We start from the raw sequence: 22,090 nt of genomic DNA on the forward strand, positions 1-22,090 counted from the left end.
ATAGCCTGGCTGATGAGGATTATGAATCCGAAACCGGTCCCAGGATGCTTGTTTCCGGTCCAGGGAAGACATGGCTTGGCAGTTCGGGCTTGACTGTTCCCATAAGGCACAGGGTCAGACTGATTTGCATATAGCCATGTCTGAACTGGGGTGGCTGAGTGAACTAAAGAATGGTGATGGATTAAACCCAGATCAGTTGACTGGGGGTGAGTGTTTGATTTGTTCAAATGCTCCGTCCATCATCCCCTTTTGTACCGCTCCGTCCGGTTTGGGCACCATCACGATGGGTGACGACCATTCGCTACGGGAGGGGCGTATAACGCCCAGCTTAAGCATCTCTTTCACTTCCTTACTTATGGCGCTTCTCTTGGCCGCTGGTATCCTGTAGGGTCTTTGTTTCACGGTAATCCCCTCTGTGGTGTCTATTCGGTGCTCGGTTAATGTTGTGGTCCCTGGAAGGTTAGAGAAGATCCGCTCGAATGGACGAAGGGTTTTCTGTAGTCCGTCCTGTTCGGCGTCGTATAGTTCGTCGTTTATCACTAGTTCGTCCAGTGTGGTTCCTTGGGCATTTTCATACGTGGTTGTCAGTACCGAGGCAAGGGGGGGCTTACCCAACCATTTTTTCAGAAGGTTGATGTGAAACACCTGGGTCTTCTTCCTACTCAACTGTAACCTGTATGTTGTTTTTCCGATCGTTTCTATGACTCTGAAGGGTCCTTGCCATTCGTTTTGGAATTTCTTTGCCGTGGACGGCAACAACACCAGGGCCCAGTCGTCCACAAGGAGGCGTCGCCACTTCTTTCCTTTGTCGTATTGGGCCTGTTGCTTCTGTTGACTGGATCCTAGCTGAGTAAAGGCCAGCTCCCTTATCTTTCCGAGTTTATTTTTCAGGTTCTGACTGTACTCTAGCAGGGTTCTTGTGTCCCCAGCGTTCTCGGTCTCCCATACCTCTTTGGTCATGTCCAGGAGGCTACGGGGTTGGCGGCCATACAACATCTCAAATGATGAGCAGCCTAAGCTGCTCTGTTTTTGGCCTCTGATGACATACAACGCCAAAGGCAGCACGAGGTCCCACTCGCTCCCATTGACCGTGAGCATTTTCTTTAGTACTGCTTTCAAGGTTCCATTGTACCTCTCCACCAGACCGTCGGTCTGGGGTGGTATACTGACGTCTTTATCTGGTGAAGACTCAAGAGCTGACACACTTCCTTCATGACTCTAGACATGAACGGTGTGCCCTGGTCCATCAGGACCTCTTTAGGAAACCCGACTCTGGAGAACAATTCCAGAAACTTTTCGGCAATGTTTTTCGAGGTGGGGCTTTTCAGGGGAAAAGCTTCGGGAAACCGTGTGGCATAATCCACAATCACCAGAGCATATTGATGCCCTCTCCGCGTTTTGGGGAGCGGCCCGATGAGATCCATTCCTACCCTCTCGAAAGGTGTTCCAATGATGGGGAGAGGTTGTAGGGGTACGGCTGTGGGTCGGTGTGTATTCTTCCTCTGGCAAATGTCACAAGTCTGGCAATGGGCCTTTATTTCCTGGTACACGCCTGGCCAATAGAAGCTGCGGAGCACGTTCTGTGTTGTTTTCTCGCTGCCTGTGTGGCCTGCCAGTAGATGGGTATGGGCGTAGAACATGATCTGTTCCCGGAAACAGGTTGGTACCAGAAGTTGCATGGGGTCTTCGGCTTTCGCTTGTCTGTACAGAAGATCATCTTTTATCAGAAACCTGGGGTATCTCACCTGGGGGTTATCCTGGTTGGCATGGGCCTGTTCCCATGCGTTGAACAAAGTGGAATCATTAGCCTGTGCAAATCGGAAACTTCTGTCTCCCTCCCATGGAACGGTGGACAGTAGGGCCGGGACAGTCGGGGTTTTGTCTTTATATAACTGACCCTCGAACAAGTCTAGGAAATGGGGGTTGTCGGTGCCCAGTATGAGTGACTCAGGAAGGGAACCCATCACCCCCACTTTCACCACTAGCGAGTTCTTGCCCTCTATGTCAATGGGGACATATGCTACCGGGTATCCCTTGACATCCCCATGGACACATTTAATAAACACTAGGGTGTCAGGTGTTACCTGGGGAGGCAATACATAGTCGTCCCGTATTACAGACTGTTTACACCCCGAATCCAATAGGGCCCTGATCACAGCCCCATTGACGGTAACACTCACGTGATAGGCGCCTCCAAGTTCGGCGGAATACATGACAGCCTTCGGCATGTAACCGACCTCCATTGGTTCTTCACCATGCCGTTTTTGGGGGCAGAATCGAGCGATGTGGCCCCAGGCCCCACAATCGAAACACTGCGGTCCACGGAACGGGGGGCCCTCTGGGCTAACAAACCGGGGAGCCGGTAGCCCGGGAGGTGCTCGGGGCCTTCGTTCCGCTCTCGGGGGTGCTCTGTTGGTTTTTTCTGGTTCACTGGGGTGCAGGCGCGGCTGAGCACGTGCAAACGTGGCTGCCATCTCCATGGCTTGGGTGGTTGTCAAGTTGGAATGCTGCCGCAGCCACCTCTGAGTCCCATACGGCAGCGCCTCCAGGAACTGCTCCAGATAGATTTTATCCATGATATCCTCTTTGGAGCTTGTGACTGGGGTTAGCCATTTGTCGGCCGCTGCTTTCAGACGGAAGAACAAGGTTTTGGGATTGTCCCCCGCCTGACCCCTTTCTTTGCGGAATCGGACGCGGTAGGCCTCCGCGTCCAAACCAAGGTGGTCTAGTATGATGGCTTTGATCTGTCCATATGGCGTCAGTCCATTGCTATTGGCCACCTGATAGGCGGCCTGTGCCTCACCAGTTAATAGGGGTGCGAGAAAGAAGGGCCACTTATCTAAAGGCCATCCACAGGCAAGCGCTACCCGCTCGAAATTTACCATGAAGGCGTCTGGATCCTCACCGGAGGAGTACTTTTGTAATGATATGCCGGCAGGAATATGAGGCGGTCTTGTCTCTCTGACGGGAATAGTACCCGGAGCGGCGGGTTGTTGTAGGCCCTCTAGTCGTGCCGCCACTGTGTTGCGGAATGCATCCCTGTCCAATTGGGCGGCGGCAAGCTGCTGCTCCACGGCCCACCCCAACTGCTCCTGTCCCTTCACCAACGCTTGTAGCATTTCTTCCATCTTAGTGTCCTGGATGGCTGCTCCTATGCCCGCATTCTCCACCACTTGTGGGCTTTTGGCTGGGTTCCCAAACAAACTTACTGACACGGGAGATCTAGGTAGCGAGGGTTTTATTGTTTTATATTGTCTCCTCTTTTGTACAGGTACTCTGTAGAATGGGAGCGGGTTGTCGGCGTCCTCAGCTGCTTGTTTTGCCGCTTCCTGCCATCGGAACTCCCAATGCCTTCTGGGTGTTGTAGGCCTTGAATCCGCCGTGTCTCCACTCCCGTCAGGAACGCCGCCCAAAACAGAAAGAAACCAATATTAGGCTATGGTTTAAGTGCGTGCTCGGGGAAGGGGAGTGAGGGACCACACGTGCTCTTCAAGACTAAGGTGCCGGTAAAGTGAGGGGGGGGTTTGGTGCACCGAAGGTCGTTGGAAGGTGTCACGGAGGTTTACCCCACTTACGGCCCGCCCATCCCGTGAACCTTGACCGTACCTGTTCTAGCCACACTTCATGTGAAGTGTGGCTGGGCGATGCGCCTTCCCATTGGCCTCCCGGCTTGTCGCAGTAGTCACGGGTCTTTCTCCCCTCGGCTCCGGTCTCCGTCTTCCGCGGTGCCTCTCCCGCCTCCGCTGTCAGATGTTCTCTGCACGTCTCCGCTCCCGACCTCTTCCTCGGCTCTCCCGACTCCTCCAGCTGATGTTCCACGCTCGTCTCCTCTCCCGACCTCCTCCTCTTCTCTCCCGACTCCTCCTCGTCTGCAATCTCTGTTTCTCCGTCCTCCGTCCTGCTCCACTCCGCTCCACTCTCACGCCACCACTCTCCGACTCCTCCGGGTGTAATACACACCTGCGTCTGTTTGGGGCGTTCATTTATCTCCAGCCGGCGGGCGGGTTCAGGGTCCAGCTCCGCCCAGTTAAAGTAACACGGCTCCTCCGTGTCCTGTAGAGGAAGTATCCGGTCGTCAGTTGTTTTCCAGGTGTCTGTGTGCTGCACAAAAAGAGGGGACACAGGTAAAGGTAAGCCGGGGGGGCCCGAGTCCGGGTCCTCCCCGTCACACTGGGGTTGGAGAGTTCCTTCACGATGTTGAAGAGCTCTTTGCTGTTGTGCGCATTGTTGTCGAGGCGGTCCTTGAAGGAGGCCCTTTTGGCAGACCTGATGAGGTGATGTTGTCTACGGATGGCGTTCTTGTGGGCCACGTTGCTGTCCGATGTCTGTTCGCAGTGCCATTTCTTCTCTAGTTTTCAGAAGGTTTGTCTTGGAGGCCTGGAGGTCCGCGGAGAACCTTTTTTTGTGCAAAGGTATCTACCCAGGCAGACAATTAAGGACAGAAAGCTGGCTATTGAAAAAGACACATATTCATGAACATCTAAAAAGTAAAGCAATGGACTGAAATGATATCAAAGGGTTGATTTATAATATAATCGTAAAAAATGTATGGATACATATGATTCAATAAAAAGATGGTTACATGATATGAGTAAACATGACTTCATTGGACAATGGATATAAAACAAACATATCAATGTACATAAAATGAGGGATAGGGGGTATTTTCTTAAAAATAATTTCTCCAATACAAAAAGTATCTGGGGCTGTGGAGAACCAGCTGGCTTTCTTCTTGGTGCGACTGTTGGAGAGTTTCTTGATCGGGCGAGAGTATTGGCACAGTCATCGATCCATCGCCTGAGGTTGCGGGTGGCGTGACGTGTCGGTGGGGTCGGCGGGTGGGTTTCGGACGAGGGTGGTGTTTAGTTGGTCTTCGGCGAAAAGGGATCTGCTAAGTGCGGTGGTGCATGGTGGGTTTCTGGAAGGTGAAGTGGATGCAGCGATGGTCAGTCAAGTGGAGTTCGGTGGTGTGGCTGAAGGTGACTTGGGAGCTTGCATTGAAGATGGGGTTGAGCGTGTAGCCGGCGGAGTGGTTGGGCGTTGTGACGAGCTGTGTGAGTCCGAGGTTGGCGAGGTTGTCGATCAGGGTGGTGGAGTTGGTGTCGTTGTTGTTCTCGAGATCTTGGTGATCTTGGCCTCTTCTTGCTCCTGGTGGCTCACCCCAGCCACTGGGAGCACTTTCCTTCACCCTCCTGGTCTCCAAGAGGGTGGATTCAGCAGGGAGCTTTCTTCGCTAGCTCCCTGCGCAAGCCTTTCACCTGGAACTCCTCCTAGGCCTCTCTTCTCCCTGTGCAGAGGCACCTGCTTCTGCGCATTTGTCCTGGTCTCTTCTCCTGGCACTGTTCAGGATCCTGGGACAGTCAGGGCGTTCTTCCTTCCAAACGCTCATTGTGCCCGGCTCCAGAACCCTCTGCCTCGGCAGACCACACCCCAGAGAGAACTTCTCTTCCTGTGCAAACACTTTTAAAGAATTGTGGAGGGGACTGGCAGGAAGTCTCTGCCCTATCACACAGCAACACATCACTTCTCTGCCCCTGCTCCCTCCTTCCTGCCCAGGCCTCTGGGTTTGTTCAAAATGGCGTCATCCAGGGTCTCCTGCCACATGGTCTGTGGGGGCCCCTTACCCCCAGGCTGCCTTCCCTCCAGAGGGGCCTGGTGCCTGGCACCAGGTGTCAGCTACTGATGGATGAACCTGTAGCTCCACCCATCTTCTCGCCTTGGGGTGGAGGCCCTCACCCTTGGAATGCTTGTTGTGCTGGACTGGGCCTCTGAGGCCACGGCTTTGAGAGGAAGGTCATTAAATCGCCTGGCAGAGTTAGCCCCCAGCCAGGCCCTGGTTATGAGCTACACAGAGAAATATACCATTTCTGGATGACCCAGAAGCAGTACAAATATGACTTTGGACTCTACAGAATACATCTTCTCACACAAGTTACAGTGGAATTTAGTGCGTGTCTGGAATTTGTAGGCCTTAGGAAAGTGTCACTAGCCCATGGGCTCCACATCCCCATAGCTGAATAATGAAGTGAAAACAGTAAAATACACTGACTTTCCCTGGCATGTTTCTTCCCAGTGTATAAAGCCTAGTCCATGTCACCACCCAATTCTGCATAAGTCCTGCCACGCCATTCACTTTGTAGCTGCTCCTGGGCTGCGCATGCCAGGAATCTCCCCTGTGCAGCCCGTAAACGTGTGCACAAGAAAGTACACTTGTGTCTGCATGTAATCAGCCTGGTGCCCCATACTCCTGCTGCTGCGCAGCGGCCTGGTCAAGCTAGGGGGACACCAGTAAAACCCACACGCAGTCTCTTTCATCATGAGTTCACTGTGGGTGAGTCCCAACTTATGAAGCTCAACAAATAGGTGCTCAAAAAGCGAAAAATCCGGGCGTCCCAGAGTGTCAGACCACCTTCCAACAGAAGCTATGATATTGGTCATGCCTAAGCCCAACAGGGACCCCCTGGAGCTACGCTCCTACTGGCCACTGTACATCGACCACAAGATTTGGAGGAAGGTCCTGGCAAACAGGTTGCTCCTCTGTCTCTACATTGGCACCAAGACCAGAATGGTTTTGTAGCTGGGAGAAAAACGTGCTAAACCTATGGCGTCTCTGCAGCTGATGGAAAAGAATCTTCATGAATTGCCTCCATAAACAGCACTCGCACTAGATATAGAGAAGGCCTTCAACACCCTGGAGTAGTTTTACTTAACGAAAGTGCTGATGTGCATGAAACTAGGCCCAGAAATACTGCACTGGATAAATCGCCTCTACACTAACCCCCCTGGCCCGCATCCGGACAGGCAGAGATCTCAGTTTATTTTGAAGCATGCAGCAAAGATGCCCGCTGTCGATTACTTTTGCCCTAGCCATGGATCTGTTCGCTGACCTCTTTCATTCACAGGACCCAGCAATCAGTATACCGAGTGAGACAAATTGAGAGGCCATATCACAGTATGCTGATGACCATTTGTGTACCTCAGGAATGTGCAGGCGTATCTACCACAGGTGATAGAGGTTCTAGATGATTTTGGTAGGGATTCTGGACTGAGGCTAAATTGGACCAAATCCAGCTTATATCCCATGCGCAAACTCACAACTTAGAACAGGAAGTGTTGCCCCAATTAGCACTGGGGTGGCACCCTTACATCTTCAGGTATTTAGGGGTGAATTTACTACACCGAACAACAACTTATATAGGGCAACTTAGGTGATGTCCAATGTTTGCAGCTCCCTGTCACTTTGGGGCTCCCTGCCACTATCGACCCATGGGTAGAGTGGAAGTTGCAAAAATGCTGTTAATACATTTATACTGCTTCTCGACCCCCCCCACCAGTTTACCCGCCCCGGCGCTTCTTCAGGAAATTGGACTCTGTTTCTGTTTTTATGGACTTAATCTGGGGAGCGGACCACAAGAGAGTCCTACTTCGCAAACTATACTCTACCTTGGAACGGGATAGGGGGATGTACATTTAAAAACTAATAAAAAACTACAAACTACTGTGTGACTTGGAAGACGATTATTTCTCAATACAGCCCTTGTTTGTGATCTTGTTACAGTTATTACATTATTAAACGCACTAGAAGAAATGGGAGCCTGGGGTATCTGATCACAGAAACTCATTTACATGCAAAGGGGGTTAAAAGCCTGTTCACAAAGCACAAAACAACTATGTAAATGTTTGTACATTGCACAGGGAGTTTGATTCATGTAACAGTGTGAGTGTTGTATGACAGGAGCAAGCAGTCTTAATTGCTGAGACATGATTGTCAGACGGGCGCATCTTTAGCTCTTTCAACTGTTTGAGAGAGGGTGGCAGACTCAAATTCTGGGGCACAGCTACCAACAGCTTCCCTCATAATCTTTGCTTTTTGCATCTACAGTTGGTGCGGATGCCACCTAAGAGAGTAACCTTTCCAGCTAGGTAGTGTGCTTTCTGGAGTCAGCCTCCTTTGCTTTTTCCAAACTTTGGTCAGCAAAGGTAAATGTGTCTTCTACTAAAGTGTTCTTAGCTCGCTTTTGGTAACGTGGCTTGAGCAGTATGGCCTAAGGCACGTTCGGAGGTAAAGCAAAACAGTGGAAGACACAAATTTTAATACAGTTTATTAAAAATAGGCAAGGAACTTAAAGATTCAAACCAAGTTAAGATCAAAAAGAATATTTAATAATTATCCAGAAGCAAAATCTAAAGGAGGGCTGTGATTTAAGGATTATTAATTAGCAAAAACAACTGTAAAACCAAACAAAAAGGTAAATGAATTAAAGAAAGCGGATCCACTGAATCAATCAGGAAGTCACCTACAAAATTGTAGCTGACTTCTGGAGCTATGCTCGAGAGGACAAAGATAAGTTTAGTCTCTAATGATGATTAACACTGGAATTTGATGCAAGGCTTTTGGCTGAATCAGTCTCAGAAGATGACGAGCTGCACAGCAGTGGCTTGAAGTGCAAAATTCCCACAGAGTAGAGTTGGGTTATCAAGTTGAACCTGAATCCACGACCATCAAAATGTGGGAAACTTCAAGCAGTTACAACAGCTGCAAAGTCTTCGGAGCTTCCAAGTTATGGAGATGGTTCAAGGTTGATGATAAGAGCGAAAGCATGGAACGTGGCAGGCCTGAGGCATGGTTAAGGGGATAGCAGGATCCAGAAGATGGAAAGAGGCCACTCGTGTGGATCTTTGTAATATGAGGTCATGTCCCATTGGAACAGAAGTCATTAGGACTATTTAGGGTGGAGCCAAGAATGGTTTGCATATGGCTGGCCTTGTCTGTAGTTACACAAAGACTAGAGAATGAAGTGGCGGAATGTTTCTGAGATTAACTACCAGTTCATCCATCACCTTTAGTTTTTCTCAATGATCAGCCCTACATGGCACAGACATGAACAGATGTTGGTCCCATAGAGACCTATGACAAAGGGACTCCTGCTGCACCCCCCTGGTGAGGATCGTTAAGGCTGGAAACAGTTTGAGGTTACATGCATTCCTGATACTAGCAGCGTGGCCCCAAATTTCAGGATTTCATGGCCTTTGTGGGTCAGAGCCATAGCTTATAAACACTCAGGGAACAAAACACGCTGAATGGAATGAGGCCTCAAATAGTTACAAAAGAATGAGGTTAATTAAGCATTTCCATCCCTCGCTGCGCGCTTTCCTCAGAAGACGGTTTATAGGACAATCACTGGAATGATGTCTTTGTGGCTGCTTCATGTAAATGTTTTGTGATGCTGAAAGCTCCTCCTCAGAGTTCACAGTGAGCACCTTTTATTCTCCCACATTGTCTCTCCTATGTGGAAAGGTTACATTTACAACTGAAGTTTTTGTCACATTGACAGCACGGGTCATTTTCTTTCACGTTGTGGGTTCTCTCTTGTTGAATGAAACTGAATCTCCAGCAGACGCTTCCCTGGCATTTAAAACAATGACAAGGTTTTTTCCAGGTAAGTTCTCGCAGGTTAAGTGAGACCGGATTTCCGACTGAAACTTTTCCGGCATTCAGAGAGCTAAGAAGGTTTTTCCCCAGTGTGAGTTCTCTCATGTGTAGTGAGACTTATTTTATGACTGAAGCTTTTCTGGCATTCAGAGCACTGATAAGGTTTTTGTCCAGTGTGGGTCCTTTCATGTACAGTAAGGCTGGATTTCCGACTGAAGCGTTTCAAGCATTCAGAGCACTGATAAGGTCTTTCCCCAGTGTGAGTTCTCTCATGTCTAGTGAGAGTCTTTTTCAGACTGAAGCTTTTCTGACATTCAGAACACTGATACTGTTTGAGCCCAGTATGGATTCTCTGATGTTGAGTTAAACTGGATTTGCGATAGAAACTTTTTTGGCATTCAGAGCACTGATACAGTTTATGCCCAGTGTGGGTCCTTTCATGTACATTAAGGTTGGATTTCTGGCTGAAACTTTTCCAGCATTCAGAGCACTGATAAGGTTTTTGTCCAGTATGGGCTCTCTCATGTTGAGAGAGATCTGATTTACTACTGAAGCTTTTACAGCATTCAGAGCACTGATACGGTTTATACCCAGTGTGGGTCCTTTCATGTACAGTAAGGCTGAATTTATGACTGAAACTTTTCCAACATTCAGAGCACTGATAAGGTTTTTGTCCAGTATGGGCTCTCTCATGTTGAGAGAGAGCTGATTTACTACTGAAGCTTTTACAGCATTCAGAGCACTGATAAGGTTTTTGTCCAGTGTGGGTCCTTTCATGTGAAGTGAGATTGGATTTGCTACTGAAGCTTTTACAGCTTTCAGAGCACTGATAAGGTTTTTGCCCAGTGTGGGTTCTTTCATGTACCGTAAGGATGGATTCCTGACTGAAGCTTTTCCAGCATTCAGAGCACTGATAAGGTTTGTCCCCCGTGTGAGTTCTCTCATGTCTAGTGAGAGTCTTTTTCAGTCTGAAGCTTTTGTGGCATTCAGAGCACTGATACGGTTTGATCCCAGTATGGATTCTCTGATGTTCAGTTAAACTGGATTTGTGGTAGAAACTCTTTTGGCATTCAGAACACTGATACAGTTTATACCCAGTGTGGGTCCTTTCATGTTCAATAAGGCTGGATTTATGAGTAAAGCTTTTCAAGCATTCAGAGCACTGATAAGGTTTTTGGCCAGTGTGAGTTTCCTGATGTTGAATCAGACTGGCACTAAAACTGAAGCTTTTTTGGCACACGGAGCACTGATACTGTTTACGCCTGGTGTGGATTCTTTCATGTATCGTAAGGTTGGATTTGTGACTGAAGCTTTTCTGGCATTCAGGACACTGATAGGGTTTTCGTCCAGAGCTAGATTTCTCATGTTTAGTGAGGTGGGATTGATGACTAAAGCTGTTCCCACAGTCATTGCTCTTATTTGAGTTGTTTGTTTCTCCAAGTTGGGTTTGTTCCTGGATACATGCCATCTTAAGACTGAATCTGATTCCAGTGTCTGTACTTGTTTATGTCATCACTCAGCATTAACTAAACTATGCTGCAGATGCTCTTCTTCACATTTGTACTTAACTAATTATAGTTTTTACCTGGAGATCATTTTCCTACCTTTAAAGGCACCAATCTAACTTGTCTTATAAACTTTCACTGAGGAGCCCCTTGTATTTACTAAGATGCTCCTCATGGATTCATTTTCTCCAAGTTATGCCGGGTGAATTCTCTCAAGTTTAATTAGTCTCATTTAGTGATTCTAGTTTATCACATTTGATTTAGGAGTTTTAAAAGCACTGATAAGGTCTTTGGGCTTTAGTGTTTGCCTGTTAGGTATGTTTGTTCATTCAAGTAATGACAGATGATTAGGGCATGCCAGGGCGGTTTATGAATTATCGATAGTGTAACACTGGCCCCTTTTATACTTTCTGTGCCAGTATATGCTTTTTTGCTCAGTGGCTAAGACAGGTACATGATACACTTTGGAAGTTACAGGCCACTTTGAAACCACTCGGATCAACCCAAGAGACAGAGTTGGTGGGGGAAAATCTTCCTATATTGGAAATGATAATCCAGCATCTTTGCTGTAACGACATCTGAGAAAGCGTATTTACAATGACATTCTTTTAAATAATATTTTCCTTCCTCTTGTCTCCAGGAGTCAGAGACAAAAGCTTGCGCTTGTAAACCTAGGATATTAGTCTTTTTGACAGTTCTGTTCCATCACAACACGTCTACGGATGCTGATCTGTTGGGGAGGGTTTGGGTCTCCAAAGCATTTCTCATAAACCATCAAACAGAATTTACAACACTGAGTTTTCCCAAGCGCACTGCGTGGGTATCAATTGTGATCAATATTCTTCTCAATCTGAGTTACTGACACTTGGTAAACATTTACGGTCCTTTTACTTTTGGGATTTGACAACTTTCACATTCACTAGTTTCTTCCGCTCCAACATCCTCACCGTTCCTGGCACATAGAATGTGTTTCTTCTCTAGAGCTTGAGAATGTTTTAACTTTCATTGAAATAATCCTTTTTGTTGTGTTTCACTAAATTTAAACCTTATTTTTTCTGTTCATGCTTCAGTCACCTGTAGAAATGGAGTCAGATATTGTAAATGAACACAAAGAAAAAATATTTATGACCGTATACTTTGCACAAAGAAAGTATTAACAAAAACAAGATAGGAAATCAGTTGAATAGCATTTCTGATAGTGGTGAAACAGCTCTGGACACTGTGTAGATCGGGAGCTTCGGATTACTGGAGCTCATGGATGTGTGGGCAAACGTACAAGTTGCACATATATTGGACACAGATTCTCAGCCAACACTATCAATTTACCATTTCTGTGGCAAAGGCTGACATCACAATGAGATAGTTGTAATTATTTTAATGAATTATCAGATGTTATTTACTCCCCTGCCCACCTAGACTGATAATCTATTCATTTTTCCAGTGATGTAGGAAGGGACATTGTATTGAACGAAGGAATTGGCCTTGTTGCACTCAGTACTTTAAATTCCACTGTACACTGACGCTGTGTCCAGTTAGCTCAGTGGAATTCACTATTTCAAATGGTGCGATGATAAGGACTTACTTGGTGGCTCAGAACTCATCACACTCCTCCGACAGGACCCGGGCACTGCAACACCTGAAAAAGAGAAAAAAACAGCACAAACCAAAAAGGGTCAAGAAAAGAAAAACTCAAAACAGAGGAAAGAGAAAAAAAAGGCTATCTTCCACTCTCACTGCAGGGGTCCAGCACAGGAAACTCTGAAGCAGATGCTTGTGAACCAATAAGTTACTTCTAAACACAGTGCCCCCAAGGTCAGCACCAGGCGCAGCTCCACCGGCCGCACCACCCTAAAGCAAGCCCTGTGTGCATGTGTGTCCACGCACATGTACTGTGTCTTTTGCTTGTAGTAGACAAGACAGAAACTGGCAGGATGGGAGGATGCAAAGAGATGGAAGCCAGATCCAGAGATGAAAAATGCCGAAAGAACGGACAGAGGGAGGAAGAGACAAATGTGCCAATAGTTAAGGAGCTGCAGGGGAAAACTAACCTAAAAAGGAACTGGACTTGCACTACACCCCCCACATGTTCCAGGAGGAATGTAGCTCCATCAGGTGATTTTCAGAAGTTTGATAACAACAAGAATAGTGCACAGAGGGAGTCAAATGTTGAAGTTGAAGAGACAAAAAAAAAACAGATCAAGAAAGGTAATAAAGTAAGAAGAAACAGGGGAAAAGAAAACTTAGAGTTATAGGAATCCTTACCTGACAAATATTGTATTTTTTGTTCCTCCAAGGGTGGCAGCCACGCTGCACTACCTGGTCATCCAGAATACCTTGAAATGAAGTAAAGAAATGGTTTTGTGTCAGACGACAATCACACTTCATCACATTTTACAAATAACCGCCCTAAACTTCTAAAACAAAAGAATTTCTTGTTCTCTGGAGGCCATTGTGAAGCAACTATGGTTAATGAATAAATACTTTTTTGGTTCACAAAGAGCCATGATCTCTTGCTGGAAAAGGTCTCTGTGAATATAGAGTGCACCCACAGTCTTAGAGAACAAACCCTAGCAATCCAGTCCATGTCTTCATAACCCCCATCTTTCCATTTACAGACCATGAAACTTGGGAATCAAAACAATCTGGTTTGCACAGGTATGTTAAAGTCCTTGTACATCATTCTGCCCACCGTTCAAAAATCAGTCAACCAGATTCTTAGATCTATACAAACCATGCTCTTGGAGCAACTGCAATTCAAGCTCAAGCTGATGCAGAGTTCGAATGCTGAGCAATGGAAGCAACAAGGCATCAATGTGTTGGTGCTTTTGATTGATAAATTATTTAAAGGTGTGATGTGGAGAGTCAGTGTCTTGTGAGCCCTATAGGACGGCGACCCAAGGACTAGAATTTGGAATCGAATCTTCACAAGACAAAGCTTAGAACATTGAAATGTTGAGATCTCCATTGAAGACAATGGAGCAGCAGCAGCCTATACAACCTGATATAGGCCCGCTGCTCTCAATATTACAATGTCCTAATACACAGCCTCTGCCTCTCTGAAATATATGGATTGGCAGGAGAAGGCAGAAGATAGAGCAACTTTAACAAAAACAATGCCTATGGTAAAGGTTTTGAACAGTATAACCTAATTATAGAAAAGACCCCACCAATTGTCCTTTCCTTACCTGTACTAATGGTCATACGAAATTAAATCAAAATTAAATAAAAAAAATTGTTTTCCTATGTAACTTGAGGTTACACCAATCACTCAAAGTGGAATATTGAAGCTATTTATTATCAGTTAGAGCTTGTTATTTTCTTTTTTAGTAACACATATTTTTTGGTAACATATTTTTACAAAACATTTGTACAAAACACACATATACATATACACAATTTATACAATACATACAAAAAACTTTTCAAAATTAACCAATTTGTTGGTCTAAACGGCCCACATCTATTTAAAAAAAAAAAAGGACGTTGACTATAATTATGTCAAAACATTCCCTATATCTGGTCATCAACAAAAAAGCAAATAAGGGCTTCAAAGGGTCAATTCCTTTCTCCCTCTAACTAATATCAAGCTCCTTATTCATGTAATGGCTTATATTATATCGCAATCTTCTTGTGTTGTTGCCTTATTGTATGTAGTCGACGCGTTTCAGCCTATATGTTAGTTCAGGCCTCTTCAGGACTTTAGGGCAATTCAACCAATATATTCCTTAAGTCAACATCTCTAAGGGGCAATCCACCCCATGGGGTATTTTAGTAGCTCTCACAAAGGTTTGTAGGGGATACCAATTAATTTTCAAATGGTCGAGTATCCACCTCCCGTATTACAAGGGTCAATGCTCCCGGCTAGGTAAGCGTGGCTACTGCGTTACCTAAATGCATCAATCATTCTCATTTAAACGGGACCGAATCTTTGACTGCTTATGAGGGCGCGGAACGCCGATTCTCCAGCAGGGCACACAGGAGCCTCCTGCCTTCCTCCTCCCCTAGCTCGCAGTGTCACTGGCGTCTCAGAGGGAAGAAGGGGGGTTCTGCTCATCTCCTGCATCTGTCCGGCTCACCTGAAAGTTGAAAAGCAGTTTAGCCGAGCCCAGGGAGAACCAGGGGCTGACTTCAGCCTTTCACAGCTATTGCTGTGAATGTTCAACAATTAACCGCCGTGGTCCTGCATGCGGCTTTGACTGTTGAACATTCACAGCAACAGCTGTGAAACAAAGGTTTCTGAGTAGCGGAGATGTTTCAACCCCCTCGGTCTCTGGGACACCTTTGTTTTATTAATTAAGACATTCTGCCCTCATGGGGCAAACAGTGTAATTACCTTATAGTCAGCCATAGCAGGCAATACTACCCATTAAAGGACCGCTCCCTTGATAAATGCCCTTGCCTTTGGAGCTAGAACAAGCTTCAAAGCTATTTTACAGGTTTCAAATAATTACTAAAGGCATAAACATGGGTACTCAGTCAGAGAAATATTTATCGTAATATTGCAGGAGACTGAGAAAAGACAGACTCAGAAATAACTCTAGCTGTAAAGTCAATAGACAGACCACCACATCAAATGTGTGCTAAGAAATAAGAAAATATTTTTCTATAATATCAAATAGCAAACTGATATAGAATCTGCTTAGTTAACAATCAAGGAAACATTCTTAGGTTTTTAGACAGAGAGAACACATTATTGACATGGTTCATGATGAGGTAAAAATGACAGCAATCAATGAATGTTCATGAAAACATGGCACAACAAAATGTAATTTAATAAACTACACCCACAAAATGAATAATTAATTGCGACTCTTCCCCATAAAGCCACAAGTCATTTTACAAGGTAATTCTCTAACATAATGTTGGACCTGGCCTCGTGGCGTGGGTCGCCTCTGTCCCTCCACACCCTGTGAGCGTAGGCCTGCCCCCTGAGCCCCTGCGCAGCGTCCCCGTAAGAATAGCCTGCACCCAACAGCCGGGTCGTCTCACCCCTGATGAGCCCGAACCCCCGTAAATACACGACCAGGCCGCATGTCCCCGTCCCGCGCCCGACTCCGAGCGCCTAGACCTGGCCTGCCCCACAAGGCCCGGACGCCATCTTCCCTTCCCGACATCCCTGTCTCCCTGGGCCTAGCTTGACCCCGGCCCCAGCGAAACCCAGACTCCAAAGGCGCGCCAGTCCTGGCTGGGGGGTAAAGCACTCTCCGAGTGAGATAAGCCAGAGAGTTGCGATGGCACCTCCGGCCTCCCCTGAGAGACTGGTTTCCGTCACACCTTCGGGCCTCCCCTGGGGCCCAGTCTCGATCGCACCTCTGGCCTCCCCGAGGGCTGGCTCCAGACCCGCTGGGCGTCCGGGAATGCCCGGACCCATCTTTCAAAGGGATCAAAGAACCAACTGCCGGACCTCGCCAACGACCAGCCCCCTGGGCTTGAGACCTCCGCCTGCGAGGGTCCGGAGATCAAAGAGCAGCAGGACTATAACTGGGCCCGCCCGACAACTAGCGGGCAGTTGTATCTTGGACCGGAAGCCCTGCTGATCTGATCGCGGCTGACCCTAAGAAAAACTCATCCTGGACCATCGGAGCCCTGCTGATGCTGTCGCGGCTCAAGCTGAACTGAACCATCGGAGCCCTGCTGACGCTGTCGCGGCTCGAGCTGAACCTTGACCATCGGAGCCCTGCTGACGCTGTCGCGGCTCGTCCTCTTGTAACCCTCGGAGCCCTGCTGACGCTGTCGCGGCTCCTCACGACCTTCTCCAGATCGAGCCCTGCTGACCTCGTCGCGGCTCGAGGAGTACTCTGGTCCGGCTGGACCATCGAGAGCACCATCACGACCGAGCCGACTCGATGGAAGTAAGGCAGCCAGTACGACTATCATCCCGTACCCCCCGGCTCGAGGATTGAGAGCTGTGCGCAGGGTACGCCTCGTACTGCCCCAGAGACTAAAAGACTGTCCCGCTTCCCCCCTTCCCGGATCTTCAAAGACTTTGTGGTCCCGTGACCACGTTGTACATAAGAGTGCTTTCTTCGTTTCATTGCTTATATAAAGAACTTGTTACTTTAACCCAACGGTGTGGTGTCTGTTCGTAGTATGGTGTGAGCTCAGTGTGTACGATCCTAGACTCGAAGTCCTCCCCGGTGAGGACCTCACGATAAGACTCGGCAAGATCTGTGGGAGAGGTGGGTCTTGGGGTGACCGGGTGAGCATAACCTGGCTCTCTGAGATCGCCCCTTCTAACACATAATAACTGGATCTTAATCACAATTTAGGTTTGTGGCCATTCATCATTGACCCAATTTGTACGGGAATATTTGCTGACACCTTATTAGTTGTTTATTAGAAATGCCAATAACTTGGACTCCTTTCCCAAGAGGGTTGGGTTGGGAGCTCCTGTCAGTCTGACTGTGGAACGGGTAGCTCTTTTATTGATTAAAAGTGATGCTGGATTCCCATTTACGTCTTCTTCTACAAAAGAGCCACTCTGGGTGACCTCTAGGACTGCACCAAGCATGCAATCCTTCTCCCGTCTCAGGCACAGTCATTGTGTCTGATTCAGTCCAGTAGAAACTCCTAGTGTAGATATAAGTTGTGGAAAATCCTTATTAATCACTAAAGGATTTTGTTGAAATCCTGAATTTGTTGAGAATTTGGCGTTCTATTCTGCATTGGGCTGTGGGACCATCGGGACTGAAGGCATGCTCCAATATATCTGCCTTTGATTCTACATGCTCGGCACAGTTGGGCTGGGACCATTGACTGAGATATCCCATTATGTGCCATCTGATTCATGTTCCAGTTTCCCAGGTTCCTGCAAACATCGCACAGATCATGTCTTATTCTGCACATGATTAGTGTTTGAGGTATTTAAATTGCCACTGTTAGTAAAACCTATACCCTAAGCAGGGACGGACTGACCGTAACGGGCTTCAGGTGTTTCCCCGGGAGGCTGGAACAGTGGGGACCGATTGTTCAGTGCTGGGAAACATATTTGTCACGGGGGCTGTTTTTTCTGTGGTGCTGCTATATCACCCCCAGCAACAAAAGAGGCAGGGATCTAGTCCGTCAAAATTGTCTGGCCTGGTTTGGGTTCCCAGTCCGGCCCTGACCCAGAGGAACAACATTTCCTCCTTGCACATACTGAACATCATTACTCTGCACACCAACGCCGTGCATATCCAAATTCACACCAGCAACAAACCCAAAATCAAAACGAGAATACAATCCGTGAGAACCACTTTCGTCACCCGTTGGATTTATTTTGATCTTCTTCTGCTTAGTAATAAAATTGTCACTAGAGTACTTTGGTTACAAAAAAGTCTCATCCAGAATGTTGGTCTACAGCCCCTCACATTTTGCTGGATATGTGCACTAACCTCTGGATGCAACGCTAAATGATGCGTCCTATTTTACCCGGTCTTCGAATTTGCAATATTATCTTGTAATACATAATAAAATATTTTGAGGCTCTTCACTCTGTGGCTCTTCAATTGGCCAGTTTACAAACAACTTGCACTCATTCCACAAATCTCTTGGGACAACAATTAACAAACTTAAACTCAGCTCTCGACCACCCTGCCTGGACGAACAGGTCTCATCTCCACTGCATCCCTCCTGGACAGGCCCCACCTTCTATGAACCACTCAAACACAGGACAGGCCTCACCTCATCTGCACCTCTGGACAGGCCTCTCCCCCTCTGCACCCCTGGACAGGCCTCACCTCCTCTGCACCCCTGGACAGGCCTCACCTCCTCTGACCCCTGGACAGGTCTTGCCTCCTATGCACCCCTTGACAGGCCTCACCTCCTCTGCACCCGTGGACAGGCCTCTCCCCCTCTGCACCCCTGGACAGGCCTCACCTCCTCTGACCCCTGGACAGGCCTCACCTCCTCTGCACCCCTTGACAGGCCTCACCTGCTCTGCACCCCTGGACAGGCCTCTCCTCCTCTGCACCCCTGGACAGGCCTCTCCTCCTCAGCACCCCTGACAGGCCTCTCCTCCTCTGCACCCTTGGACAGGCCTCTCCGCCTATGCACCCCCTGGACAGACCTCACCTCATCTGCACCCCTGGACAGGCCTCTCCCCCTCTGCACCCCTGGACACAGGCCTCACCTCCCCTGCACCCCTGGAGAATCCTCACCTCCTCTGACCCCTGGACAGGCCTCACCTCCTCTGCACCCCTAGAGAGGCCTCGCCTCCTGGACAGGCCTCACATCCTCTGCACCTCTGGACAGGACTCTCCTCCTCTGCACCCCTGGACAGGCCTCACCTCCTCCACACCCCTGGACAGGCCTCACCTCCTCTGGACAGGCCTCACCTCCTCCGCACCCCTGGACAGGCCTAACCTCCTCCGCACCCCTGGACAGGCCTCACCTCCTCTGCACCCCTGGACAGGCCTCTGCTCCTCTTTACTCCTGGACAGGCCTCACCTCATCTGCACACCTGGACAGGCATCTCCCCCTCTGCACCCCTGGACAGGCCTCACCTCCTCTGCACCCCTGGACAGGCCTCACCTCCTCTGACCCCTGGACAGGCCTTGCCTCCTATGCACCCCTTGACAGGCTTCACCTCCTCTGCACCCCTGGACAGGCCTCTCCCCCTCTGCACCCCTGGACAGGCCTCACCTCCTCTGACCCCTGGACAGGCCTCACCTCCTCTGCACCCCTTGACAGGCCTCACCTGCTCTGCACCCCTGGACAGGCCTCTCCTCCTCTGCACCCCTGGACAGGCCTCTTCTCCTCTGCCCCCCTGACAGGCCTCTCCTCCTCTGCACCCCTGGACAGGCCTCTCCTCCTCTGCACCCCTGGACAGGCCTCTACTCCTATGCACCCCTGGACAGGCCTCTCCCCCTCTGCACCCCTGGACACAGGCCTCAAATCCCCTGCACCCCTGGAGAAGCCTCACCTCCTCTGATACCTGGACAGGCCTCACCTCCTCTGCAACCCTAGACAGGCCTCTCCTCCTGGACAGGCCTCACCTCCTCTGCACCTCTGGACAGGCCTCTCCTCCTCTGCACCCATGGACAGGCCTCTCCTCCTCTGCACCCCTGGACAGGCCTCACCTCCTCCGCACCCCTGGACAGGCCTCACCTCCTCCGCACCCCTGGACAGGCCTCACCTCCTCTGCACCCCTGGACAGGCCTCTCCTCCTCTTTACTCCTGGACAGGCCTCACCTCCTCTGCACCCCTGGACAGGCCTCTCCTCCTCTTTACTCCTAGATGGGCCTCACCTCCTCTGACCCCTGGACAGGCCTCATCTCCTCTGCACCCCTAGACAGGCTCGCCTCCTGGACAGGCCTCACCTCCTCTGCACCCCTGGACAGGCCTCTCCTCCTCTGCACCCCTGGACAAGCCTCACCTCCTCTGCAACTCAGGACAGGCCTCACCTCCTCTGCGCCCCTGGATAGGCCTCTTCTCCTCTGCACCACTGGACAGGCCTCTCCTCCCCTGCACCCCTGGACAGGCCTCTCCTCCTCTGACCCCTGGACAGGCCTCTCCTCCTCTGCAACCCTGGACAGGCCTCACCTCCTCTGCACCCCTGGACAGGCCTCACCTCCTTTGCACCCATGGACAGGCCTCACCTCCTCTGCACCCCTGGACAGGCCTCTCCTCCTCTGCACCTCTGGACAGGCCTCTCCTCCGCTGCACCCCTGGACAGGCCTCACCTCCTCTGCACCCCTGGACAGGCCTCACCTCCTTTGCACCCATGGACAGGCCTCACCTCCTCTGCACCCCTGGACAGGCCTCTCCTCCTCTGCACCTCTGGACAGGCCTCTCCTCCTCTGCACCCCTGGACAGGCCTCACCTCCTCTGCACCCTGGACAGGCCTCACCTCCTCTGCACCTCTGGACAGGCCTCTCCTCCTCTGCCCCTCTGGACAGGCCTCACCTCCTCTGCACCCCTGGACAGGCCTCACCTCCTCTGCACCCCTGGACAGGCCTCACCTCCTCTGCACCCCTGGACAGGCCTCACCTCCTCTGCACCACTGGACAGGCCTCTCCTCCTCTGCACCCCTGGACAGGCCTCTCCTCCTCTGACCCCTGGACAGGCCTCTCCTCCTCTGCAACCCTGGACAGGCCTCACCTCCTCTGCACCCCTGGACAGGCCTCACCTCCTTTGCACCCATGGACAGGCCTCACCTCCTCTGCACCCCTGGACAGGCCTCTCCTCCTCTGCACCTCTGGACAGGCCTCTCCTCCTCTGCACCCCTGGACAGACCTCACCTCCTCTGCACCCCTGGACAGGCCTCACCTCCTTTGCAACCATGGACAGGCCTCACCTCCTCTGACCCCTGGACAGGCCTTGCCTCCTATGCACCCCCCTGGACAGGCCTCTCCTCCTCCGCACCCCTGGACAGGCCTCTCCTCCTCTGACCCCTGGAAAGGCCTCACCTCCTCTGCACCCCTGGACAGGCCTCACCTCCTCTGCACCACTGGACAGGCCTCTCCTCCTCTGCACCCCTGGACAGGCCTCTCCTCCTCTGACCCCTGGACAGGCCTCTCCTCCTCTGCACCCCTGGACAGGCCTCTCCTCCTCTGCAACCCTGGACAGGCCTCACCTCCTCTGCACCCCTGGACAGGCCTCACCTCCTTTGCACCCCTGGACAGGCCTCACCTCCTTTGCACCCCTGGACAGGCCTCACCTCCTCTGCACCCCTGGACAGGCCTCTCCTCCTCTGCACCCCTGGACTGGCCTCACCTCCTCTGCACCGCCGGACAGGCCTCACCTCCTCTGACCCCCACTCAGGCTCAGCAGGAGGAAGAGCTGGGGTCTCCTGATGTCACCGTGAGTGCCAGGGGGGGGGGTCTGATCCATGGATTAATAAATTGCAGCCAAGTGAGTTGGCAGCTCTCCTACCTGAGCAGAAACCTGTCGGGCTCTCTCCTCCTCCTGGGGACCTGAGGGGGGCAGATCTGGGGTCTGGGGGGGGTCTGTAGATGGAGGTAACTGCCCACCAGACAGGGCGCCTTCCTCCTCTGCAGCAGGCTTGACACACCAGGAGAGGCCGGAAGTGATGTCACCACCGCTGCTGGTGCTGTCTCTGCCTCCGCTGACCCGGAAGAGGAAACCCTTCTCCTTTTCATCCAATGTGCAGCTCAATGGGTTTCATCGGCAGGTGAGGACCGCCCTCTGGTGGCCGCTGACAGAACCGCCG

The 22,090-nt window shown here is 50.0% G+C and overlaps 2 protein-coding genes across 2 annotated transcripts in view; one reads left to right on the forward strand and one right to left on the reverse strand.

Moving 5' to 3' along the window:
• The window catches only part of LOC144807670 (uncharacterized), a 329,338-nt gene that overhangs the window by 141,589 nt on the left and 165,659 nt on the right, over positions 1–22,090 (forward strand). The window lies entirely within an intron of this gene.
• On the reverse strand, positions 8,145–13,272 carry LOC144807668 (uncharacterized). Its single transcript, XM_078673302.1, has 5 exons — positions 13,201–13,272; positions 12,521–12,574; positions 10,319–12,012; positions 9,821–10,233; positions 8,145–9,740 (listed from the first exon to the last, which is right to left on the reverse strand). Exons 3-5 carry the CDS (start codon positions 10,899–10,901, stop codon positions 9,504–9,506), a joined length of 1,233 nt encoding a protein of 410 aa, XP_078529428.1. The 5' UTR covers positions 10,902–12,012; positions 12,521–12,574; positions 13,201–13,272; the 3' UTR covers positions 8,145–9,503.

Source organism: Lissotriton helveticus, chromosome 1_2 (genome assembly GCF_964261635.1).
Source record: "Lissotriton helveticus chromosome 1_2, aLisHel1.1, whole genome shotgun sequence".
Taxonomy (NCBI): Eukaryota; Metazoa; Chordata; class Amphibia; order Caudata; family Salamandridae; genus Lissotriton; species Lissotriton helveticus.